General features: G+C 37.4%; 1 protein-coding gene across 3 annotated transcripts in view; it reads right to left on the bottom strand.

Moving 5' to 3' along the window:
• Positions 1-2,482: 2,482 nt before the first annotated feature.
• The window catches only part of SMYD3 (SET and MYND domain containing 3), a 1,048,891-nt gene continuing 1,030,151 nt past the window's right edge, over positions 2,483-21,222 (bottom strand). For all 3 annotated transcript variants that reach the window (XM_074222846.1, XM_074222848.1, XM_074222849.1), the window contains one exon: positions 2,483-2,853. In XM_074222846.1, coding sequence (XP_074078947.1) covers positions 2,752-2,853 — 102 coding nt within the window. In that variant the 3' untranslated portion in view covers positions 2,483-2,751. The remainder of the gene's footprint in view (positions 2,854-21,222) is intronic.

Raw genomic sequence — 21,222 nt, 5'->3', positions numbered from 1 at the left:
GGAAAAGTAAAAGGTCCTAATTTCCTTTTACAGACCATCTCTCTTCACTCATAGAAGCATCCACCAGTAGAACCTCCTCCTATCACTAAAATAAGGTCTCCATCCCCTCTCTCATCTTCTTGCCCCCTTCCTCACTTCCTTACAGATTCTTCTCTGAGACCAAGAGAACACCTCTCTGAAAGACTTTAATTTGACCCCAGTCCATCACATTCTCCTCTCCCTTCATGTGCCTTCCCATGTTATAATAAACTCCCACAAAAAAAAATCATTAACTTGTAGACAGGATATCACCAGGTTTTGCTTATAATGCCCAATCCACCTTCTCTCATTTATTTGGTGAGACTGCAATTGCAGATTTCAGTTTTTCTTTTCTGTTCATTATTTCTGCTGGGTAGGTCATAACTTCGGCTCTCATAATCCCCATTTCTCTTTTGAATCACTAGAGAATAGCATATTGCTGTTCCATGTTCTCCTCAAATTCTATGACTTCTCATCTGTGTCTCATCAAGGTTGGATCATTTCCCTTTGTTTTTCAGTATTTATTCATAGATGCCTTAACTAGTTTACTAGATCAAAAAGTCATATTTCCTTCTGTTGATTTATCTGTTAACGTTCAAGTTCTTTGAGTTTTCTTCTTCCTGAAAACTTTGGTAATTTCAATCTTTTCCTCCTTTTATTTTCTCTACCATGCACTTTCTGGTGTCTAATTATGTTTCCTTGGAGACTAGATCTCAACCTTCTCCCATGGTTAGCAATTCATGATTCGCTAGCCTATGTCTCTCCCCGTTGTGATTTTGGGTCATTAGAATTGACCCTAACTGGATGCTATGGACTTTCTCTGAGGCTTAGTGAAATGTGGCCCAGCCCTGACCCATAACATGGCCTGTCCTGACCCATCCCACTCCTCCATCAGTCTCTGGCCTAGCACCGGCAATTCAGAGCTTTGCCACTCTGGTGCTACAGGACTGTGGCCCTGGGTAGACTTTGCTCCTGAGGAGCTGTGACTACCTGACTTTTCCCTTGCATCCAGGGTGACTCTCTACCGCCTGGAGCTGGGGCTCCCCAGCACTACAAAGAGGGAGGGAGGACTGGAATGTAGAAGTGGGTTGTCACTGCAAGTCTCTGTCAGGTTCTTGGATTTGCTAGTGGAGTCTCACTTCTCTAGCATGGAAGGAGGAGAGTACTGGGTCAGTTCGGGGTCAGTAAGCATCAGGCTACAGACATTTTTGGTGGGGCGGGAAATGACATTTTCCTGCCTCGATAAGAGCAGAGGAGCCATGATTGGACATTTGCTACTCCCTCATTTCTCTTTGAGAGGAGAGCCCACTAAGCTGCTCCCTCTCAGATATGACTAGCCTAGGGATAAAATGGATTCAGAAGAAAAGCTGGTCACTCATAAGGAAAGAGGATAGTGTGAAACTCAGAGCCACCAGCTTGACCCTTTCCACCAAATACTGGTCATAGAAAAGATTATCACAAATAATGAATATTAAGCAAATCCATTTATCCAGGAAAATGGATATCAGAGAAATTATACAAATTTGAATAAAACAAAAAATATACAAAAGGGAATGAGATGAGGAAAGTAGCAGGCATGGCCCTACTGTTCTCATCAAGGTGAAAAATACCTACAGAAAGAAGGAAGGTGAACATATGTATGACTTTAACAGCCTTGGGGGGAAACATACATATTTCTTGATAGAAAAAAGGAAGTTGGGAAGAGGATTGTTTTGCTTTGAATATGAGTCTGAGATGAGCTGCCTGTGGGAGGCATCTTAGTGAAATGCAGTTGGTGATGAGGGAAAAAAAAAAGTGACTGGAACCAGATAAAGATCCAGGTGTCATCTACCTAGAGATGATAATAGATAACATGCCAGCCAATGAGGTCACCATGAGAGAGTGTAAAAGGAAAAGAAAGTCCAGAATAGAGCCTTGGAGTGTAACCATACTTAAGGCTCTAGGGTTCTTTTAATTATCCTTTCCAACCCTTTTTTCAAAAAAGACAAAAAAGTTCAATGTGGTGACAGTGAGAAAAATTTACAGTTTTTGGAGTGGGAAAGAAGATACATGAAAGATAAGGAGACTCATTTTGATTTTTGCATTAAACATACCTTGCCTGTTCTGTTACCAGATAGCAATGGTAGCCCAGAATGATATTTTTCTAAGAATTAGATTAAGATCTTCATTTTCCTAAATTTGGGCTGCATAAAGGGGAACATGAATACATGGGATTTTTCATGAAAAAAAAATCTATCCTTTCACAGTCTTCTAGATTTTACTATAGAAATGAATGAAAAAAAACAACTGATTATTTTTTCTCCACCAGATAATAATTATGAAAATACACTAGTGGGGGAGGAGAGAATGAAAGATACTGTCTCCAGTGCCTATCACCATACCTTCCAGACACAGTAGGCACTCAGTCATTGCAGATGAATCAATCATATAAAATTGAATCTGTATCATGCACACTGAGACCTTTCATGCTAAGATTGCTAATAAGGAAGAAAAAAACCCACACACCTACCACCAATTGCCAGATGGCATTTCCTGCCAAACCTTCTGTTTATTATTATTTTTTCTTCTAACTCAATAGTTCCTATTATTTGCAAACCACAGGGACAACATTAGGCACCTAGATAAACATAACACAGCATTTTTGAGAGGTGAGGGTCACACAGCAAATAGAAAGCTCATTTGATAGACTCCAGCCTTCAGAGTGGTGGTGTTCTGGCCTAGGATCAGGTCCACTCATCTCATTCGCAGATTGGCTTCACAGTCTCCCAAAAGCAGCAACAGGTCTTCTACCAGGCTATGGTCTCTGCCATGTGTCATTTTTATAAGCTCAAAAGCCTGAATGAAAGAAAAAGACAGATTACTTAATACTTGTTACCTCCTTCCTCTTTTTTAAATTTAAATTTTAGTTTTTATAAATTAAATTTAAAGTTAGTTTTCAACATTGTTTTTGGTAAGATTTTGAGTTCCATATTTTTCTACCTCTCACTTACCTCTCCCCTCCCCATAAGAGTGAATAATATGATATAGATTATAAATGTACAATCATGTTTAACATATTTCCATATTAGTCATGCTGTGAATCAGAACAAAAGTGAAAAAACCATGAGAAACAGAAAAAAATAAAACAAAATTTAAAAAGTGAAAATAGTATGCTTTTGGTCTATATCCAAACTGCATAGTTTTTTCTTTGGATGTGGATGGCATTTTCTATCACAATCTTTAAGAATTGTCTTTGCTTACTGAACTGCTGAGATGATAATTTATCATCACACAATATTGCAGCTAATGTGTACAATATTCTCCTGGTTCTGTTCACTTCACTTAGCATCAGGTCATGTAAATCTTTCCAGGTTTTTCTAAAATCCACCTGCTAATGATTTCTAACAAAACAATGGTATTTCATCACATCCATATATCACAATTTGTTCAGTCATTCTCCAGTTGATGGACATCCCCTCAATTTCTAATTCTTTGCCATTACAAAAAGAGTTGCTATAAATAATTTTGTGCATGTGGGTCTTTTTTTCATGGGACCTAGTAGTGGTATTGCTGAATCAAAGGGTACGCACAGCTTTATAGCCTTTGATTAAAGTTTCAAATTGCTCTCTATAATGGTTGGATCATTTCACAATGCATTAGTGTCTGTTTTCCCATATCCCCTCCAACATTGATCATTCTCCTTCTTCGTCATATTAAAGAATCTGATGGGTATGATATGGTACCTTGCATTTCTCTAATCAATAATGATTTAGAGCATTTTATATGATTGTAGATAGCTTTAATTTCTTCATCTCAAAACTGCCTGTTCATATCATTTGACCATTTATCAAATCTTACTTCCTCATTTTAACCTGTGCTTTGAGGATTAAAGGACAGAACAAAGGATTTTAAAGTTAGAAATATAACCTTAGGTGGCAGTCCTACCCCATCATTTTGAAATAGAAACTGAAGCCTAAAAGGGAAAATGTCTTGCTTAGGTGAGCCTAAGAGAAAAGTCATTTGTGGAATAAAAACACCTCTAAGGATGGATTAGAATCCCAGATAGAGAATACACTCTGGTCTGAGTAACAATGGGGGAATTAATCAACAATCACACAATAAAGCTTAATAAATGTTTATTAATTGATTAATTCAGGCAACAAGCATTTTTTAAACACCTATGAGGTACCAGATCCAGGGGATACAAGTACCAAAGATAAAACAATCCATTCTAATGAGTTTACACTCTAATAGGAGGCAAGTACATATAAAAAAATAAGTACATACAACATATTGTAAGTACCACATAAAAAAAAGACAAATATATAAAAAAATAATTAAAGACAAGGTAGTATGAGAGAAAGGGAAATCAGGGAAGGGTTCCATGCAGGAGATGGTGACTGAGATACATCGTAAGGAAAGGCTGAGAGATAGGAATTGGATCTCTTGTGAGGAACAGAAAGCAGACAGACCAGTTTAGCCAAAAGTGAAAGATCAAAACTTTATTTTAAATCTTAAAAAAAGGACCTAAGATTTGTTTTTCCAGCCCTCAACCACAGAGGGCTTCTCATTTGCTCAGGCCCTCAAAAAAATGGGCTGACAATTGTTTGTGCTATTTTCTGCCTTTGGAAAATCATTTTACCTGAGCTGTAGGTCAGGGCTGGAATATCTAGGTACTAAGTTGGCCTGCCATCCCAGAGGAAGCTCATTCTACTGCCTCTGGATCCAAAGAACTGACCAAATTATGAAAAACTGCTGTTATCACCCAATCACAATGTAGGGATACAGGATCATTTTCCTCCAGAAGGGGAGGCCCAGTAGGCAGCATAGGATGACTTGCAAATGAGAGTAGAGGACAGACAGTTCAAGCAGGCTTACATTTGCTATTTCTGGACCTCTCTGGGGAAGAGACAGAGATTGTTGCTCCTAGTCCAGCCATCAAAACTTCATTAATTTTCCCTATGGTCTACTGATTAAAAATTAATCTTGGATTTGATTGTGGCATGGGAGAGAGCCTGGCCCTCAATCTCATTCTCATCTTACTGCATTGACTCCAACTTTTGATTCATAGTTGGGGCATCTTTATGGCCTGAAGCCAAAATTCACATGATTACACAGAGAAGTTTTCAAGTTACTTCATAGGAAGCAAATTTTCTTGGCTGAAAAGGGACTTAAAGGGTCTCTTCCCTTCTACTCAAAAGGGAAGTGTTTAGGGATCTGATCAGATCTGGGATGGAGGTGGGCCATGACAGTTTAACACTGGCCCAGGAGATGATTGGTGAACTGGATTATCAAGAAATTACTAGAGAAGAAAGACTAAATGAATTTTCAAGAGATTTTTTTTTTCTATGTGCTTTATAGAGACACACCTGTGTTGGGAATACAATTTTCCAATTTTCTGCACACATGTGTGTGTGTGTGTGTGTGTGTGTGTGGGGAGGGGGTTGTTTGTATGTGTTGAGAACAGATTTTCTAACTACTGTTAGTCTGCACTAGTTTGCTTGAATTGTTCAAAGTTTCCTCATAGTCCTAATTGATATGGGCTTCTCAGGCTATAGTAGAATATAACATCTAAAATGATTTTCCTAAAGCTACACACACACACACACACACACACACACACACACACAACCACACCCTTTTCAATTAATTCCAGTAACTCCCTATTACCTCTAAGATCAAATACAAAATTCTTATACCAACCACACAAGTACTTTTCCTTCCAGAGACTTGATCTTCTGGCTGTTTCATGGATAAGACACTCCATCATCTCTCTGCTCTGGATATTTTCTCTGGTGGATCTCATGACCCTCCTCTGCTCGACCTTCAGACCTCATTGACTTCCTTTAAGTACCACCTAAAATCCTCACAACTACCAGAAGCCTTCCCTAACTCTTCCTCATTCCAGTTCTTTGCCTCTTTTTAATTATTTACTATTTATCCTGTATATAGCTTATTTGAATGGATTTGTTAGCATGTCATCTCCTCCATTAGACTGTAAACGCCTCAAGGGCAGGAACTGGCTTTTACCTCTATTTGAATTCCCAGCTCTTAGACTGATGCTTGGGTAGACCCTTAATCAATGTTTATTGATTGATAGTGACAGATAAGGATTTGAGGTTAAAACCAACCTGGAACAAGATACTTAAACTCTGGGTGTCTGTTTTCCTTGATTGTATACTGAGATTGATGGACTATATGATTTCCAAATTTATGATTACATCCGGTTATCATTATATACATATATATATATATATATATATATATATATATATATATATATATATTTATTTATTTATTTAGTTTTTGCAAGGCAAACGGGGTTAAGTGGCTTGCCCAAGGCCGCACAGCTAGGTAATTATTAAGTGTCTGAGGTCAGATTTGAACTCAGGTACTCCTGACTCCAGGGCCGGTGCTCTATCCACTGCGCCACCTAGCCACCCCTATCATTATATTTCAAATGAGTTCTTAATTTTTTTTTTTTTTTTTTACTACGTGAAACTCTTGCCAATTCATTTGGCCTGTCTATTACTAGATATCAACCTCTTGGCACATTGATGCTATGCTTCATTTATCTTAAAAGTACACAGTTAACTAAATGTTTGCTGAATGATTATTTTCAGAGATAGGAAGGCCAGCTCAATTAATCTATAAAATATTTATTAAGCACTATGCCAGGCATGCTGCTTAGCAATGAAACTACCAAAGACAAAAAACCAACCAAACAAAAAAACACCAGTCCCTGCCTTCAAGGAGCTTATACTCAAATGGAGGAGATGACATATATATATATATATTATATGTATATATAATGTGAGATACATGGAGTATAGGACAGATGAGTGTCTCTTTGGATAGAATACTAAACCTGGAGTCTGGAAGATCTGAGTTCAAATCTAGCCTCAGATATTTAATAGCTATGTGACCCTGGGTACATCACCTTGTTTGCCTCAGTTTCCTCATCTGTAAAATGAGCTAGAGAAGGAAGTGGCAAACCACTCTAGTATCTTTGCAAAGAAAACCCCTGGGTCACAGAGTCAAATATGACTGAAATGATTGAATAACACCACCACCACCACCATCAAACAGAGTATACCTTTATGGAGGAAGAACTGGAATTCCAGGAAGTTAAGTGCTTTGCCCAAATTTATACAGGCAGTAACAGAGTCAAGATTTGAACTAGGGGCAGCTGGGTTGCACAGTGGATAGAATACTACTGGCCCTGGAGTTAGGAGGACCTGAGTTCAAATATGATCTCAGACACTAGCTGTGTGACCTTGGGCAAGTCACTTAAAAATTGTATTGCCTGAAACTTTTTTAAAAAATTAAAAAAAGATTTGAACTAGGTTATGCTCTGTCACACCAATTCCCAAAGACCTTAGAAATCATTTAGTCTAGCTTTTATTACATATGAATTAAACTGAGATGGAGAGAGGTGAAGTGATGCGTGTCAATAAACATTTATGAAGCATCTACTATATGTAGAAGTGAGGAGACAAGGAAAGGCAAAAGATAGCCTCTGCTACTAAGGAGTTCACTGCCTAAAGAGGGAGACAAAATGTAAAAACTACCATGCAAAAATTAGATATACATAGAGAACTGGAGATAATCAAGAGGGAAGGCTCTAGAAATAAGGGGTCTCTGAAAATGCTTCTTGTATGGAAAAGCAAGCTCAATGTCACTGCATCAAACAGTATTTGGTATATGTTTGTATGTGTGTGTATGTGGGGGGGATGGAGTAAGGGATAAGAAGACTGGAATGGTAGGTATGGGGGTCAGATTATGTTAGGCTTTGAATGTCAAACAAAAAATATTATGGGAAAGAGCTAGCACTAAAACTCAAGTTTGTGGACTCTCAATATGATTTTGTTATAAAATCATAGTTGAATTGTTCTGGTTCAAATCCTATCCAAATTATCATTTGGGTGGGAGAAGAAGAAACACAAAGGCTGTCGTAAGTATTTGAAATGCAAATATAGGATGAGTATTGTTCAAATTGACTCCTAGTGGGCAGCTAGTTGGCGTAGTGGATAAAGCTTCGGCCCTGGAGTCAGGAGTACCAGGGTTCAAATCTGGTCTCAGACAATAATTACCTAGCTGTGTGGCCTTGGGCAAGCCACTTAACCCCATTTGCCTTGCAAAAAAAAAAAACAAACAAACCAAATTGACCCCTAGAAAGCAATGAATGGGTGGATATTTTAAAGAGGCAGATTAGTCTTGATATAAGGAAAACTTCCAAACAGAAGTATATAAAAGTGGTATGAGCTTCTGTGGGAAGCAGGGAAGATTCCCTCTTCTGGAGTTCACAAAGAAGAAGCTGAATAATATATCACTGATATATTATGAAAAGAATTCCTGTCCAAATATAGGTTAGAAAGGATAATCTCGGAGGTCCTTGATAATATACAGGTGTACATTCTTACAATGTCAGGATGCAAGAGAACTATCACCACTTTCATTCTGGACACTAGGCTTCTATGAATATAATCTGAGAACACATTTTGGAGGGTTTTTTTTTGGCATATTTAGATATTTAATAATATTATAATTACTATCATATATTTATTATATATTTTAAAAGTCACTGATTAGGAGGATGGATCTAACAAAATACAGCAACACCAGTGGTTGATAATTCAATGATCAATTATTTGACCTTGGCAATTCATTAAAACAAAGAAAAATGTAAAATAGTCAGTTTTGTATAAGACCCTTGCCCTTCTACAGTGATAGTGTCAGAATGGTGGAAAAGAGTCAGTAGTTATGAAGAATCACAGTTTTTAAACCAGCTATAAACATTAATTTAACCACTAGTTCTCTACCTGAGAGTTCCTTTTGCACTGCTGAAGGAGTTCATTGGTAAAACTAAATCATATCAATCAATATTGTTCTCACTGTTAATGAAGCCAGGAGAAAAAGGAAGTGGGAGTTAAATGGAAAGATAGCATATCTAGTTGGGAGACTCAAATAGAGGTTTTACTGTATATTCCAAGTCAACAAGAAAAATCATTTCTAAGAACACCATGATATGACAGATTGTCACATTTTTCTGAGCTAATTGGTATTAGCAAAAAAGATCACAATGAAGATAATGGTGAATTTTGTACCAACACCTAAAGAAGTTGATTTGCCCAATAAAAAATCATACTTCATCATTGGTTTCTTCATGGAGGAAGGAAAAATATAGTTTGAAATAAGAAAGAAGAGAGGTCACATGCTTATAGCCTAAACAGAAATCTCATTTCTGATTATATTGAAAAGTGACTTGCAGATGTAAACACTGACCAAATAAGGATCAAAAAAAATTTAACTGATTTAACAGGAAATGACTAGTTACTGATGTGGAGGTATTTTATGTGTGTGTGTGTGTGTGTGTGTGTGTGTGTGTGTGTGTGTGTGTGTATAAATTACCAAATTAGGAAAAGAATAAAATACTAACTATGCACCAATTCCTAAAGAGATTTAATAGATGTAATCAACCACAAGGAGTCCATAGAAGGTAGAAACTATCTCAGGCAGGAAATATTTGATTTTACCAAGCAGAGAGATAAAGTATCCAAGGAAAAGACCAGTTTAGAATACAATAGTGGAAGACTGTGAGTAGTGTCATCTCATAAATCAGTACCAAGTGTAAAAAAAAATGGTTTACAGAAAGCTTGGCAAGGGATCATCTTAAAGATAGCTAAGGAGGAAAAACACAGAGGAAGTTCATACAAGAGATGCAATTTTCAGGGCATTCTTGGATCAATTCTCAATTTAAATGAAAGAGGATACCAGGAATAAATGGGATAATATATGTAAATGCTCTGTAAATTGTAAAATACCACCTAAATGCAGGCTATATAAATATCTTCAGGGAAAAAAATCAGACAGTAGTATGAAAAAGTAATAAAAATATCAATAACTATGTACCCATAGGTCTATTTCCCTATCTCTATAAAACATTTTATTATAATCTTTGCATATTTTGATGAAGGTAAAAAAAAAGGAAAAGATGGACTTTCACACCACCACATCTTTTGTGTCACACAATGATACTAGAAACCCATTGTAATGGAACAAGCTACAGCCTGAAATTCAATATAAGACAGTTCTTTACAGGACTCCAGCCCAAGGAGTCTAGCTGAACTAGCTGAAGGACTTGTTCTTTCGGATATGACTTAGATCCCATTTCAGATACTATATATCTGTTTGTATATGTATGTATGTACATATATATGTATATACATATATAAATTATTGCTTATTGATTTAGAAAAAGGATTTGATTCCATAAAGTAAAGACATTCTCTCCTACTACAAGGAATCTCTAATGATTATGTCAAAATCATGCAAAAGTCTTTATCTTTTTTCCTTAGCCCATCTATACTATCCTCTCTTTCCTCTTCTTAGTAGAGAATCTTACTTCCTACTTTATTGAAAAAAAGTCTCTCCTAGTCTATGGGATCCTTCCCTATTATCTACTATCACTCTCATATTTCCCCAGTCTTTAAGAAAAATTCTTCACTTTTACTTGTTCTCAAGGAGCTCACAATCCAAATGGAAAAGACAACATGTAAGTAAATATATATATTTATATATAGGATATATGATTCCCAAGTCTATATCTCCAGACCTAATCTCTTCTAATTCCAGTTCCACATTACCATCTGCTTGATAGGCATCTCAACCTAGATGTCCCATGGAATCTCAAACTGAACATGTTTAAAATGGAACTCAGATTTTCTTCCAAATCTATCCCTCCTCCAAACTTCACATTTTTGGTTGGGGCTACTGTTGTCCTTCCAGTCAACAAATTTGCAACCCTGAGGTCAGCATTCTTTTCAATTCTAATCACTTATCAAGTTTGCTGATTTCTAGATCCACAAAATGTTTTACATATAATACAATAATTTGGGCCCACATCACTTCTCAACTGGATTATTCCAACAACTCTCTAATTAGTCACTCTGCCTTCATTCTCTTCTTTGGCTTTTATATCTTCCTTACAAATGTCATATCAATATTCCTGAAATACAGACTGATCAGCACCCTCCCTTTCACCACTCAGTGATTTTCAATGACTCCCTATTGCCTCTAGGATTAGATATAAAATCCTCTGTCATTTAAATGTCTTAACAATCTGGTTCCCACCTACTTCCTAGTCTAATTTCACATTAGTTCCTTTTATACATTCCACAGTTGAGGCAAACTGGTCTTCTAGCTGTTCTTTAATTAGGTTCCAGACGTGAATTTGTCTTACCCTATCCTATCAACAACCCTTCAACTAGACAGCCAGGACCAAGTTAGATTTTTTTCCCCTCATTCAGATAAAATGATAATAAATCCCAGGCTAAATCAGAATGATTGTTTCCTGCAGTTTTCTTCTCCCCAATTCTGTGCCTAACCCCCATCTTTTCTGTCTCTTTATTGCTGCACACACAGTTGACAAAGATGACAATTCTGATTTAATTTCCTGTAGCAGTCTATAAAACAGATTAAGGAAATATAAAATCAGAACAGGTCTATGTTGGGGAAAGCTTATCTCTCTCCATTAAATTTTATTTTTAATAGCCATTTAAAAAGCACATATGCAATCTTCTGCAGAGAATTCTTTAGAATGCCCAGAGAGGGAAGTTGTGCCCATTTGCAGCCTTTTAAATGTCATCTAAAAAAATGGCAGCATATATTGTCTTGCTTACTACAAGCACAATTCTCTTAGGAATAATAAGAGGAACCTTAGAATTGATTACATTCTCATCATCTCTCTCTCTCTCTCTCTCTCTCTCTCTCTCTATATATATATATATATGTATATGTATATATATTTACATATCGTTTGCATATATATAGTAATTTTAGAATTGTAGTCACATTTTAAATACAATGAATTGAATCAAATTATGATTTAAAGTTAGCAACAATAAGACTGTCCTATTAATAATTAATACAGATATATTAAGCTTATCAAGGATCTAATATGTCCTACATCACAAACCTTTAGGAACTCAATAAATGACTTCCCCTGAGTACTGTCTAAATATGTAAATTTAGCCAAAGGGAAGCAAGTATAAGACTGACAAGCTCCAATAGAATCAGGCCTCAAAAAATAATATATTATTCAAATCTAATCATTTAATCTTTTGACTCAATAAAAAAAAGGACTTCATTATCAATTCATACCTGAAATGCCCTTCCTCATCTAGTAATTGTAAGTCAAAATATTACCTATCCTTACAGGTCCTGATTAAAAGCCATCACCTCTCAAGAATCTCCCCTGATTCTTTCTCCCCTTTCTAAAATTCAGAACCAACTATAAATTGAATAGATTGCCTTATGAGTTATCTCTGCAACAATGAGTGTTCAAGAGGAAGTCAAATGACCTCTAATATGGGATTCTGGGAAAGGAATTATTATATCAGATGGAAGAGTGGATCTCTGAGGTTCCTTGCAACTCATAAAATTCTATGATTCCAAAAATCAAGTTTAAAGCAACCTGTTATACAATTAGCACAATTAGCTCAAAATGGATATACACCTTGACTATTAAGGTCATAAGAAAACTAGATAAGGTACCATTCATATATATCAAGAAGGGAAAGTTCTTAAACAAGGGTTAGATGGGATCACAAAAGATAAAACTGAAAATTTTTATTGCATGATCTTGAAAAGCTTTTGTATATGCAAAATCAATGCAACCAAGACAAGAAAGGAATCTATCAATTAAAAAAAAATCTTTGTACCAAATATGGGCTGACCAGCCATCCCATGACCCTCTTAGCACTTTCTTAGTCCTGCTATGACTTTACACCACTTGTATTATCTTCCATAATACATTCTTCAGTCAGCTATAACAAGATATTAAGGGTAATACCTTCATTTTCCTCTCCTCCTCCCCACTTTCCACTGCCACACCAGCTGTCTGGTGCTTTGGGACAACTCTCCCCTGAGGCTGACTCCGGGATGAGTGAATCTCAACCTTGTATGCCTAAATTGAGAGAAGAGTCAACTTGCCTCACCCCTACATAGAATACCATCTTGTCTCACCTCCACAGAGAATACCTAGCTCTTAGGGATGATAACTTGATTAAACTAACCTCTCATTTATGAACATACTCTCATACTAAGCAAAGTACCTGTGCTTAATAATGTTTAATAAAAATATAAGATTGATAAATGTTTATTGAATTGAATTTTCATTCTGTCACACCCTCTCCCTTCTCAGAGAACCTGAACTTTTGCCTAGCATTATATACACACCTTAGTTTCTTCTACTTAACTCCCATAGTCCCATCTCCCTTCCCTTTACTTCTAATCCCCATACCTCCCCGCATATCCTCCTCTAAAACTAATTACTTTTTCCACTGTGCTCTCTGGAATACTGGTTCCACAGTTAACAAACTTGCTTTCCCTTGCTCTTCCTTGAGATTTCTTCAATATGTGGCAAGCTTCCTTATTTGTTATCTCTGATTCCAGGACAGTACTCTTTCTTCCTCAAAAAATGCAGTGCCTCGTTTACAATGTCTATACTAAAATTCAATGCTTGGCACTTACAGTTTCCTGAACCCTTTCCCAATTCTTGTCCTCATACTAGGAGACTTTGGCATACATACTGATACCCTAACCTTCCAGCTTTTCAACCTCTTCCTTTCTTATGACCTATTCCTCCACCCCACCTAAACTATCTATCCAGATAATCATAACTTTGATCTTGTCATCATCCACAAGTATCCTACTTACATATTCATGGACTCTGGTCATAATCTGAGGTCATTCTACCTCTCCTTCTGCTTTATACCCCAACCCTGTGACCTCAATCCATCCACTGGATACAGACTTCTCCCTTCCCCATCTTGACTCCTTAATCAATTAATTCAACTTTATACTGTCCTTTTCTCTAATGTATCTAACCCTCCTATCTTGCCCTGTCAAGTCTCAGTCTTGAATCACTTACACCAGCAACTGTCTTCAGTCCTGCACATGTTGCATTGAAGGAAGCTAGAAAAAAAATCACATTAACTATGCTGACTGGGTCCATGACAACTTTATGTTACATAATTTCAACTGGGCCCTCAAAGCAATTTTTTATATCTCCCTAATTGATTTAGCATTCCAAACATCATAGTAGATTTCTAAACCTTTTCATCCCTCCTTAAATACCCCCAAGATTCCCTTTCTGTATCCCCCCAACCCCTGCCTTGAGAACCTTGTTTCACATTTCACTGTCAAAAAAAAGTTGAAACTATTCTCTGAAAGCTCCCTCATTCTCCATTCTTCATTTCCCACCACTCAAATGTCTTCTGCCACTATCATTTTCTTCATATCTGTCTCATTCTCCTTGCCCTTCTACATGTATAAGAGATCCCATTCTGCTCTATCTTCTTCAATACATTACCTTTTCTATCAGTCTGCCTCTCTCATTAATCTTCAATCTCTTAATAATGACTGGCTACTTCCCTATTAATCTACAAGCATTCCCAAATATCTCCTGTTTTCAAAAGAAAAGTCATCTGTCTTCCAATCTCATTATTTGACTGAAATGGCTCTCTCTGAAATATCTGTATACACTAAAATATAGCAGAAATTTTTATAGTTGCAAAGAACTAAAAATGAAGTAATATGAGGAATGGCTAAAGAAATTATGGTTTGGAATTTTCACGATGCTATGAGAAATGACAATATAAGAATTTAGGGAACCATGGGAAGAAAGACTCCCATGAATTGGTGCAGAGTAAAGTCTTCAGAACTAGAAAATCAATCTGTATGATAACTTGACAATGAAAATGGAAAGACAAAAATATGAAATTGAATTCTTTTGTAGTTATAATGATCAAGCTTGGATCCAGAGAAAAGATGATAAATTGCATTTCTCTCTCTTCCTTGATAACTGGGCGGGGGGGGGGGGGGGGAGGGGGGCTATGGGTATGGAACATTGCCAATAGCCAATAGCATCAGACTCAGCTGGTTGATTTGTTTTGGTGAGGTGATTTTTTCTCTTGTTTATATCTTTTTGTAGAGGTATGGATTGATATAGGACTGAAGACTGGGAGAAAGGGACATATGGACATAGATATACACAATAAGTATGCACAATACAGATACACATACATATATACATGTATACACACATATATTACTTTCTTTCCCATATATTCATATATGGAAAAGATAGTTACATGTATAATATATATTTTTGTGTATATGTATATAGATAGAAAAGAAGGTAATGTGAAAATAAGGGATATCAATAAAAATTGAATAAAAATATTCTGTACCCTATGATCCTATGAAAGGGACCTTAGAGATCCTTTAGTTCAAACTCCTCATTTTATAGGTGAGGAGATTAGAATTTCAGGTTTGGGGAATCAGAGGTACCTTGAGTTCTCAATAAGCATTTGTGGAGTACCTAGTTTATGCTAGACACTGGAGACACATAATATAAATGAAACAGTCCTTTTCTCCAAGGAGTTTACCATAAAAGGGAGGGATCAACATGAATAAAGAGAAGTAGACATACAAGGTAATCTGGGAGAATTTAAGAGGCACTACACGAATTGGGCTTTTTAGCACTCCAAAGATTGTCAACATACATTTATTATGTGCCTACTATATACACAGGACTATTTTAGATATCAAATATAAAAAGATAAAATAATCTTTGACCTCAAGAAAGGGGAGAGAAGGAGTATATAACATGTACAAGGTGGAGAGTGAAGGGGGAAAGGAGAGATTAAAAGTTTCTTGGGAATATGTGAGAGATGGAGAAATTAGGCTGACTGGACATGTGGCTCATGAATGATAATACTAGAAAATCAATAGGAAAGATCTTTAAATATTCTCTAGTGTCCAAGTCTCATTTTAGAGATATAGGAACTGAGGTCTTCAGAGGAAAAGTGATCATCTAAGGTTACACAATGGCAACTCTCCTGTCTTCCAGGTCAGAGTCCTTTTAGGCAGTTGAGGGTATATTGAGAAAGAGAAGGGCAAGATAGGGAAGAATGTGCCACCTTCATCTACAACATCCTGCTTTACCTTTCTTCTAACTCCTTAAAGAAAGTAATTGTTTCATTTGGTTTTGTATTGTCAGCACCATGCCAGCATATAACAGGTACAAAATAAATGCTTCTTGATAGTTTGGTCCAATGCATCATCAAAGGTTAGAAATGTAAGAGGAGAATTGGATACCTAACACAGAGAGTTTGGACCATCATCAGTGCAGGTGGCTGGAAGCAGAAAACCTGGGAGCTAGGGTTAGGTCAATAATTGTGATCTTTGCAATTCACTTAAGATCATCTTAATCCTTTCCTCTAAGATTAGCTCCAATTAATGTTATGTATTATTTGTATAGAGTGCTTTTTTATCTTTCTTTGTATGCTTAGCACATGGTAGGTGTTTGCTTACTTTATTGTGCCCCAGTATCCTTATGTATCATGTGCATTCATTCAGACACAGTTACTGATTCTCCTTGTTCATGCCTCCAAACCTCCAATTAATTTACTTTTATTTTACCTGGAGGCAGGAAGACTTGAGTTCAAATCTGATCTTATAAGCTTATTAGGTATATGAACCCAGTCAAGTCACTTAAAACTCTGTCTGCCTCAGTCTCCTCATCTGGAAAATGTAGATTAGAGAGCACCTACTCACCAGGGTTATTGTGAGAATAAAATGAGATATCTGGAAAGAGCTTAGCTTGGCAAATGCAAATGCTTGTTTAAAAAATACATGTATTTGGACTTATATGTATATATTTTATCTCCCAATAGAATGTAAGTTCTTTGAAGTCAGTGACTATTTAATTTTTGTTTTTGTACCTATACTACCTAGCAGTGGGACCCAGTAAGTGCTAAATTAGGGCTTATTAATTGATATTTATGAGTGTTGACTGTTTGATCAACACCGTGCTGGGATTATGACTGATAGAAAAAGATAGAAAGATCCAGTTCCTGCATGTGAGGAGCTTGGAGTCTAGCAGGCAACAGAAAATACACACAGGAAAATACACAAAGGAAAAGTTAAATAACATTATCAGATGAGGCAGTGCCAGGTGGGTGGTACATACAATGAGAAGTAGAAGAGACATCACAGTGGGCTAGTCTGTTCAGGAAGTGGTACTTTGAATTCTAAGCACAGAAGGAAGGCTAAGAATTAAACAATGGGATATTCAGGGTAGAGGAACTGGATGAATAAATTCCTTGAGTTAAAAATCCTGGATATATGTATGTAAGCAGAGTTAGGAGGGGAGAAGGTACTGTGCTTTATAATTATCATTTCTCATTTGATCCTCACAACAATTATGGGAGGTATTATCTTCATTTAACACGTGAGGAAACTGAGGCAAACAGGGGTAAAATGAATTCCCCAGGGTCACACCGCTAGTAAAGCATCTGAAGTTGGACTTGAACTCAGGTCTTCCTGATTCCAGGCTCAGAGCTCTATTCACTTGCCACCTGGGAGACAGGGGTGGGAAAGGTATAGGAGAGGAAAGAGAATAATGAAGAGACCTGTTTAGCTGAAGTAGAAATGTTCTAGTAGGGGAATTCCTAAATTGTAGATTTGACCATATCATCTTCTTTCCCCCAAACACCTCTGCCCTGCCTTTCCATAGCCACCAGGAACTCTCTATTACCTTCCTGATCAAATATAAAATTTACTGTTTGGATTACAAAACCCTTCACAACACGATCCCTTTTGACCATTCCATTCTTATCACACTATATTCTTGTACTCACACTTTATTGTCTGGCAATAGGTACCCATTTGTGTCTGTCAAACTCTGCCTCCTCACCTCCACCTTCAAGAGTTGGCTTCCTTCAAGACTCAGTCCAAATTCTGCCTTCTGAGATTCTTTCTCATCTCCCCTCTATATACATTTTATATTGGAATGGAACCGTCTTGCAGGTAGGAACTATAGTTTATATAAATGTATATGTGTGCTCGTGTGTATGATGTATGTGAGTCTATACAAAGCCACATATAGAGACACATGTATACACAAACACACATGTTGACACACATGCACACCCAATACACACCTAGGCACACATTAACATGTATATATGCATGCATACATATGTATATGTGTATATCTATCTGTCTGTGCCTAGCACAGTAGCCGATGGTAGTTCATTACTGCTCCCTGGATAACTTGCTGGCTATAATGGTGGGATATCAGCTTGGAAAGTTGGCATCTACTCAGACTCAGTTTCCTGCTCTGTCCTGAATCCCTGCAGGTGAGCTGCAGCTGTCCCGGGGCCTCCAGGGAGCTGGTCCTCCTCAACAAATGTGCTCTAAGCAAGTCAACATGGCTGTGGCTTCTGATTAGGTGCAGCAGTATTTCTGCTGCCTCCTGCATGACTGGGCCGGGTCATAGAGGATCCATGCCAAGCCTTGCCCCAGTTTCCAGAGACGAGGTGCTAGGACAGATGGCTTGCAGAGGTGTGGAGCTCTGACGACCTTGTTCTTTGTTAGGGGCTGGAGATGAAGAGTTGGGACAGGAAGAGATGGGACCTGTGCATTTCCTCCAGGCCCCAATCTGTCAATGCTCATTTCTCTGGAGGAGAAGGCAGCAAATTTGTTCCAGAGGGAAGGAAGGGAAAGGCTCCTGGGTCAGGAGGAATAGAGTTGGGTTGGGTGATGCCCTAAAATCAGATCTCAAGGTGATGCTTGAATGAAACTGGAGGGCCTCTTGCTCTGCTTTAACATGAGAATGAACAAGAATTGGGGGGGGCACACATGACAAAGCAGAAGTTAGAAATCAACCTGGGAGGTGTAATGCTAATAAATCTAAACACATTAGGAATCCATTTTAATGGAACAAGCTACCACACGAAATTCAATATAAGGCAGTTCTTTGACAGGACTCCAGCCAAGGTGATTCATTACTGAATGAGCAGAAGGACCTTGCTCTTGAAGTAAGACCACTGTCCCAAGTACCCTTTTCCAAGGGACAGGAAATTCAACTCAGCCATTCAATCCAGGCTGACTCTAATCCAAGGTTACCATCATTCCTTGATTCTATGGTTCTTGATTCTATGGTGAGTCAAAGAGGAATGTGGGAGTAGCATAAGCTATGAATTTCAAGTGACACAAATATCTATGAATACCTTCATTATACTACAACAAAGGAAGGAGTCTGGAGAACAAATACCAGAAGGACTCCTGACCCACATCTCTCAGTTTCCACTGACCAAGAGTTTCTGTAATGTCTTTCCAGTGTCAGAGTAACACCCTCCCAGTTGCATCCACTCTATGCCACCAAATAAAAGTCAGTCACTTCCATATACATAAGCATATACATCTTGTTGTTCAGTCATGTCTGATACTTCATGATCCCATTTGGAGTTTTCTTAGCAAAGGCACTGGTCATTTCCTTCTCCAGCCCATTTTATAGATGAGGAACTGATACAAATAGGCTTAAGTGATGGGTCACAAAGCTACCTGAAGTTGCATCTGAACTCAAGTATTCTTTACTCCAGACCTGGTGCTCTATCCACTGGGTCTTACCCATCTATTTGCTCAAAGACCTGTCACCAGCAAGAGCAGGTATTTCGAATTTTTCACTTAGCAGTAGAGATGAATTGGGCTGAGTTATCCATATATCCTTACCTAGTTTTCCTTATTACTAGTTGAGTTCCTTAGTAGGATAGGATACCAAGATTATGGCTAATAGCCCCAAAAGACAAGGGGAAACCCTAGAGGTAATCACCCAACTCTTTCCAATTCTCTTTTTTCCAACATTATATCATTGATCTCAAACTTACTTTTCATTTATTTTGCATTTATATATAAGCTCTGGAGGCTCATATCTAACTTTTGATATTTACTAGGGACCTTAAGTTTGTATGTAATTTCCCTTGGCTTCAATTTTCTCATCTGGTCAATGAGGAGGTTGGATTAGAGGGTCTCTGATGTCCGTTCTCACTCTAGATCTATGATTCTACAAAATGTTCATTTTTTTCTCTCTGTCGATTGAATGCAAGTCCTTTGAAAACAGGAATTGTTTTATTTTTGCTTTGGTGCCTCCACCATCTAGTACCATGCTTGTTGAATTTCACAAATACTTGCTAAATTATGACGTCCTTCAAGATCACAGATTATGTGGGTTGCCATCATCAAGTGGTCAAAGACACTTGCTAAAGGATCACAGTGATTCTTAGTAGCAGAGCTGGGATTAGAAGACTGGGCTTCAGATTCCTGCTCTAATTGTCCCCCCCATGAAATCGCACTTGATTCTCTTATGATTGCTGTCAGAAATGGGAGTGACAGCATCAGAACTTGGAAGGTGAGACGATTTTATCCTATTATCAATAAACTTGTATATTGCTTTTGTACTTATATGCCTGCTTCCAGTTAGTATTATCTAGTATTTATAAAATGCTCCATCTGCCATTCTCTTTCTAGTCTTTTTCTCATTTTCTTGTTTTTGAAACATATACACCCTCAGTGAATGATTTTCCAAATAGAAGTTAAAGTATCAGTAGTATCAAGGCATTCCAAGGGTTGTCATGGAGATCTTTTCATCATAGGATTTAGAATGGAAGGGAACCTTAGGGACTATATTTTATAACCCTTTCATTTTACAGTTGAGAAAACTGGCCCAAAAATAAGACATGCCTTGGCCAAGGTCACACACACTGTAAACAACAAAAAGTACATCATTTGTCTCTGTATCCCAAGAGCTTAGCATTGTGGGCTACACCCTAGAGACTCAAAGGCAAAAATAAAACAATTTCTAGTCTTGAATTTATGTTGATTAAACAAATGAATGGATGAAAAAACCATTATCTTTAATGGAAGGATGGGAGGCAACTTGTAGAAAAACAGATGTTAAAGGACTGACTCTGGAACATAACATTTATGACATTAGACAAGTCACAACCTTTCTGAACCTCAGTTTGCTTATCTTTAAATTGTGTGTATTTGTAGGAGAGTGAATTAGATGACTCCTAAAGTCCCTTGTCTGGGCAGCTTGGTATTGGAAGTGGTTAGAATACCAGACCAAGAAGACTCATCTTTCTCAGTTCAACTCTGGCCTAAGGCACTTACCAGTTGTGTGACTCTCAGCACTGTTTGCCTCAGTTTCCTTAATGTAAAATGAGCTGGAGAAGGAAATGGCAAACCACTTCAGTATCTTTGCCAAGAAAACCTCAACAGTGATCATGAAGAATTGGACATGATTGAAAAAAGTCACTTCCAAATACATGAGCTCATGAACTTAATTTCTTTACTGAGGACCTCCAAGTGGCT

Source organism: Macrotis lagotis, chromosome 2, assembly GCF_037893015.1.
Source record: "Macrotis lagotis isolate mMagLag1 chromosome 2, bilby.v1.9.chrom.fasta, whole genome shotgun sequence".
Lineage (NCBI taxonomy): Eukaryota > Metazoa > Chordata > Mammalia > Peramelemorphia > Peramelidae > Macrotis > Macrotis lagotis.
The sequence above is the reverse complement of the archived record's forward strand: the minus strand, read 5'-3'. Positions and strand labels throughout refer to the sequence as shown.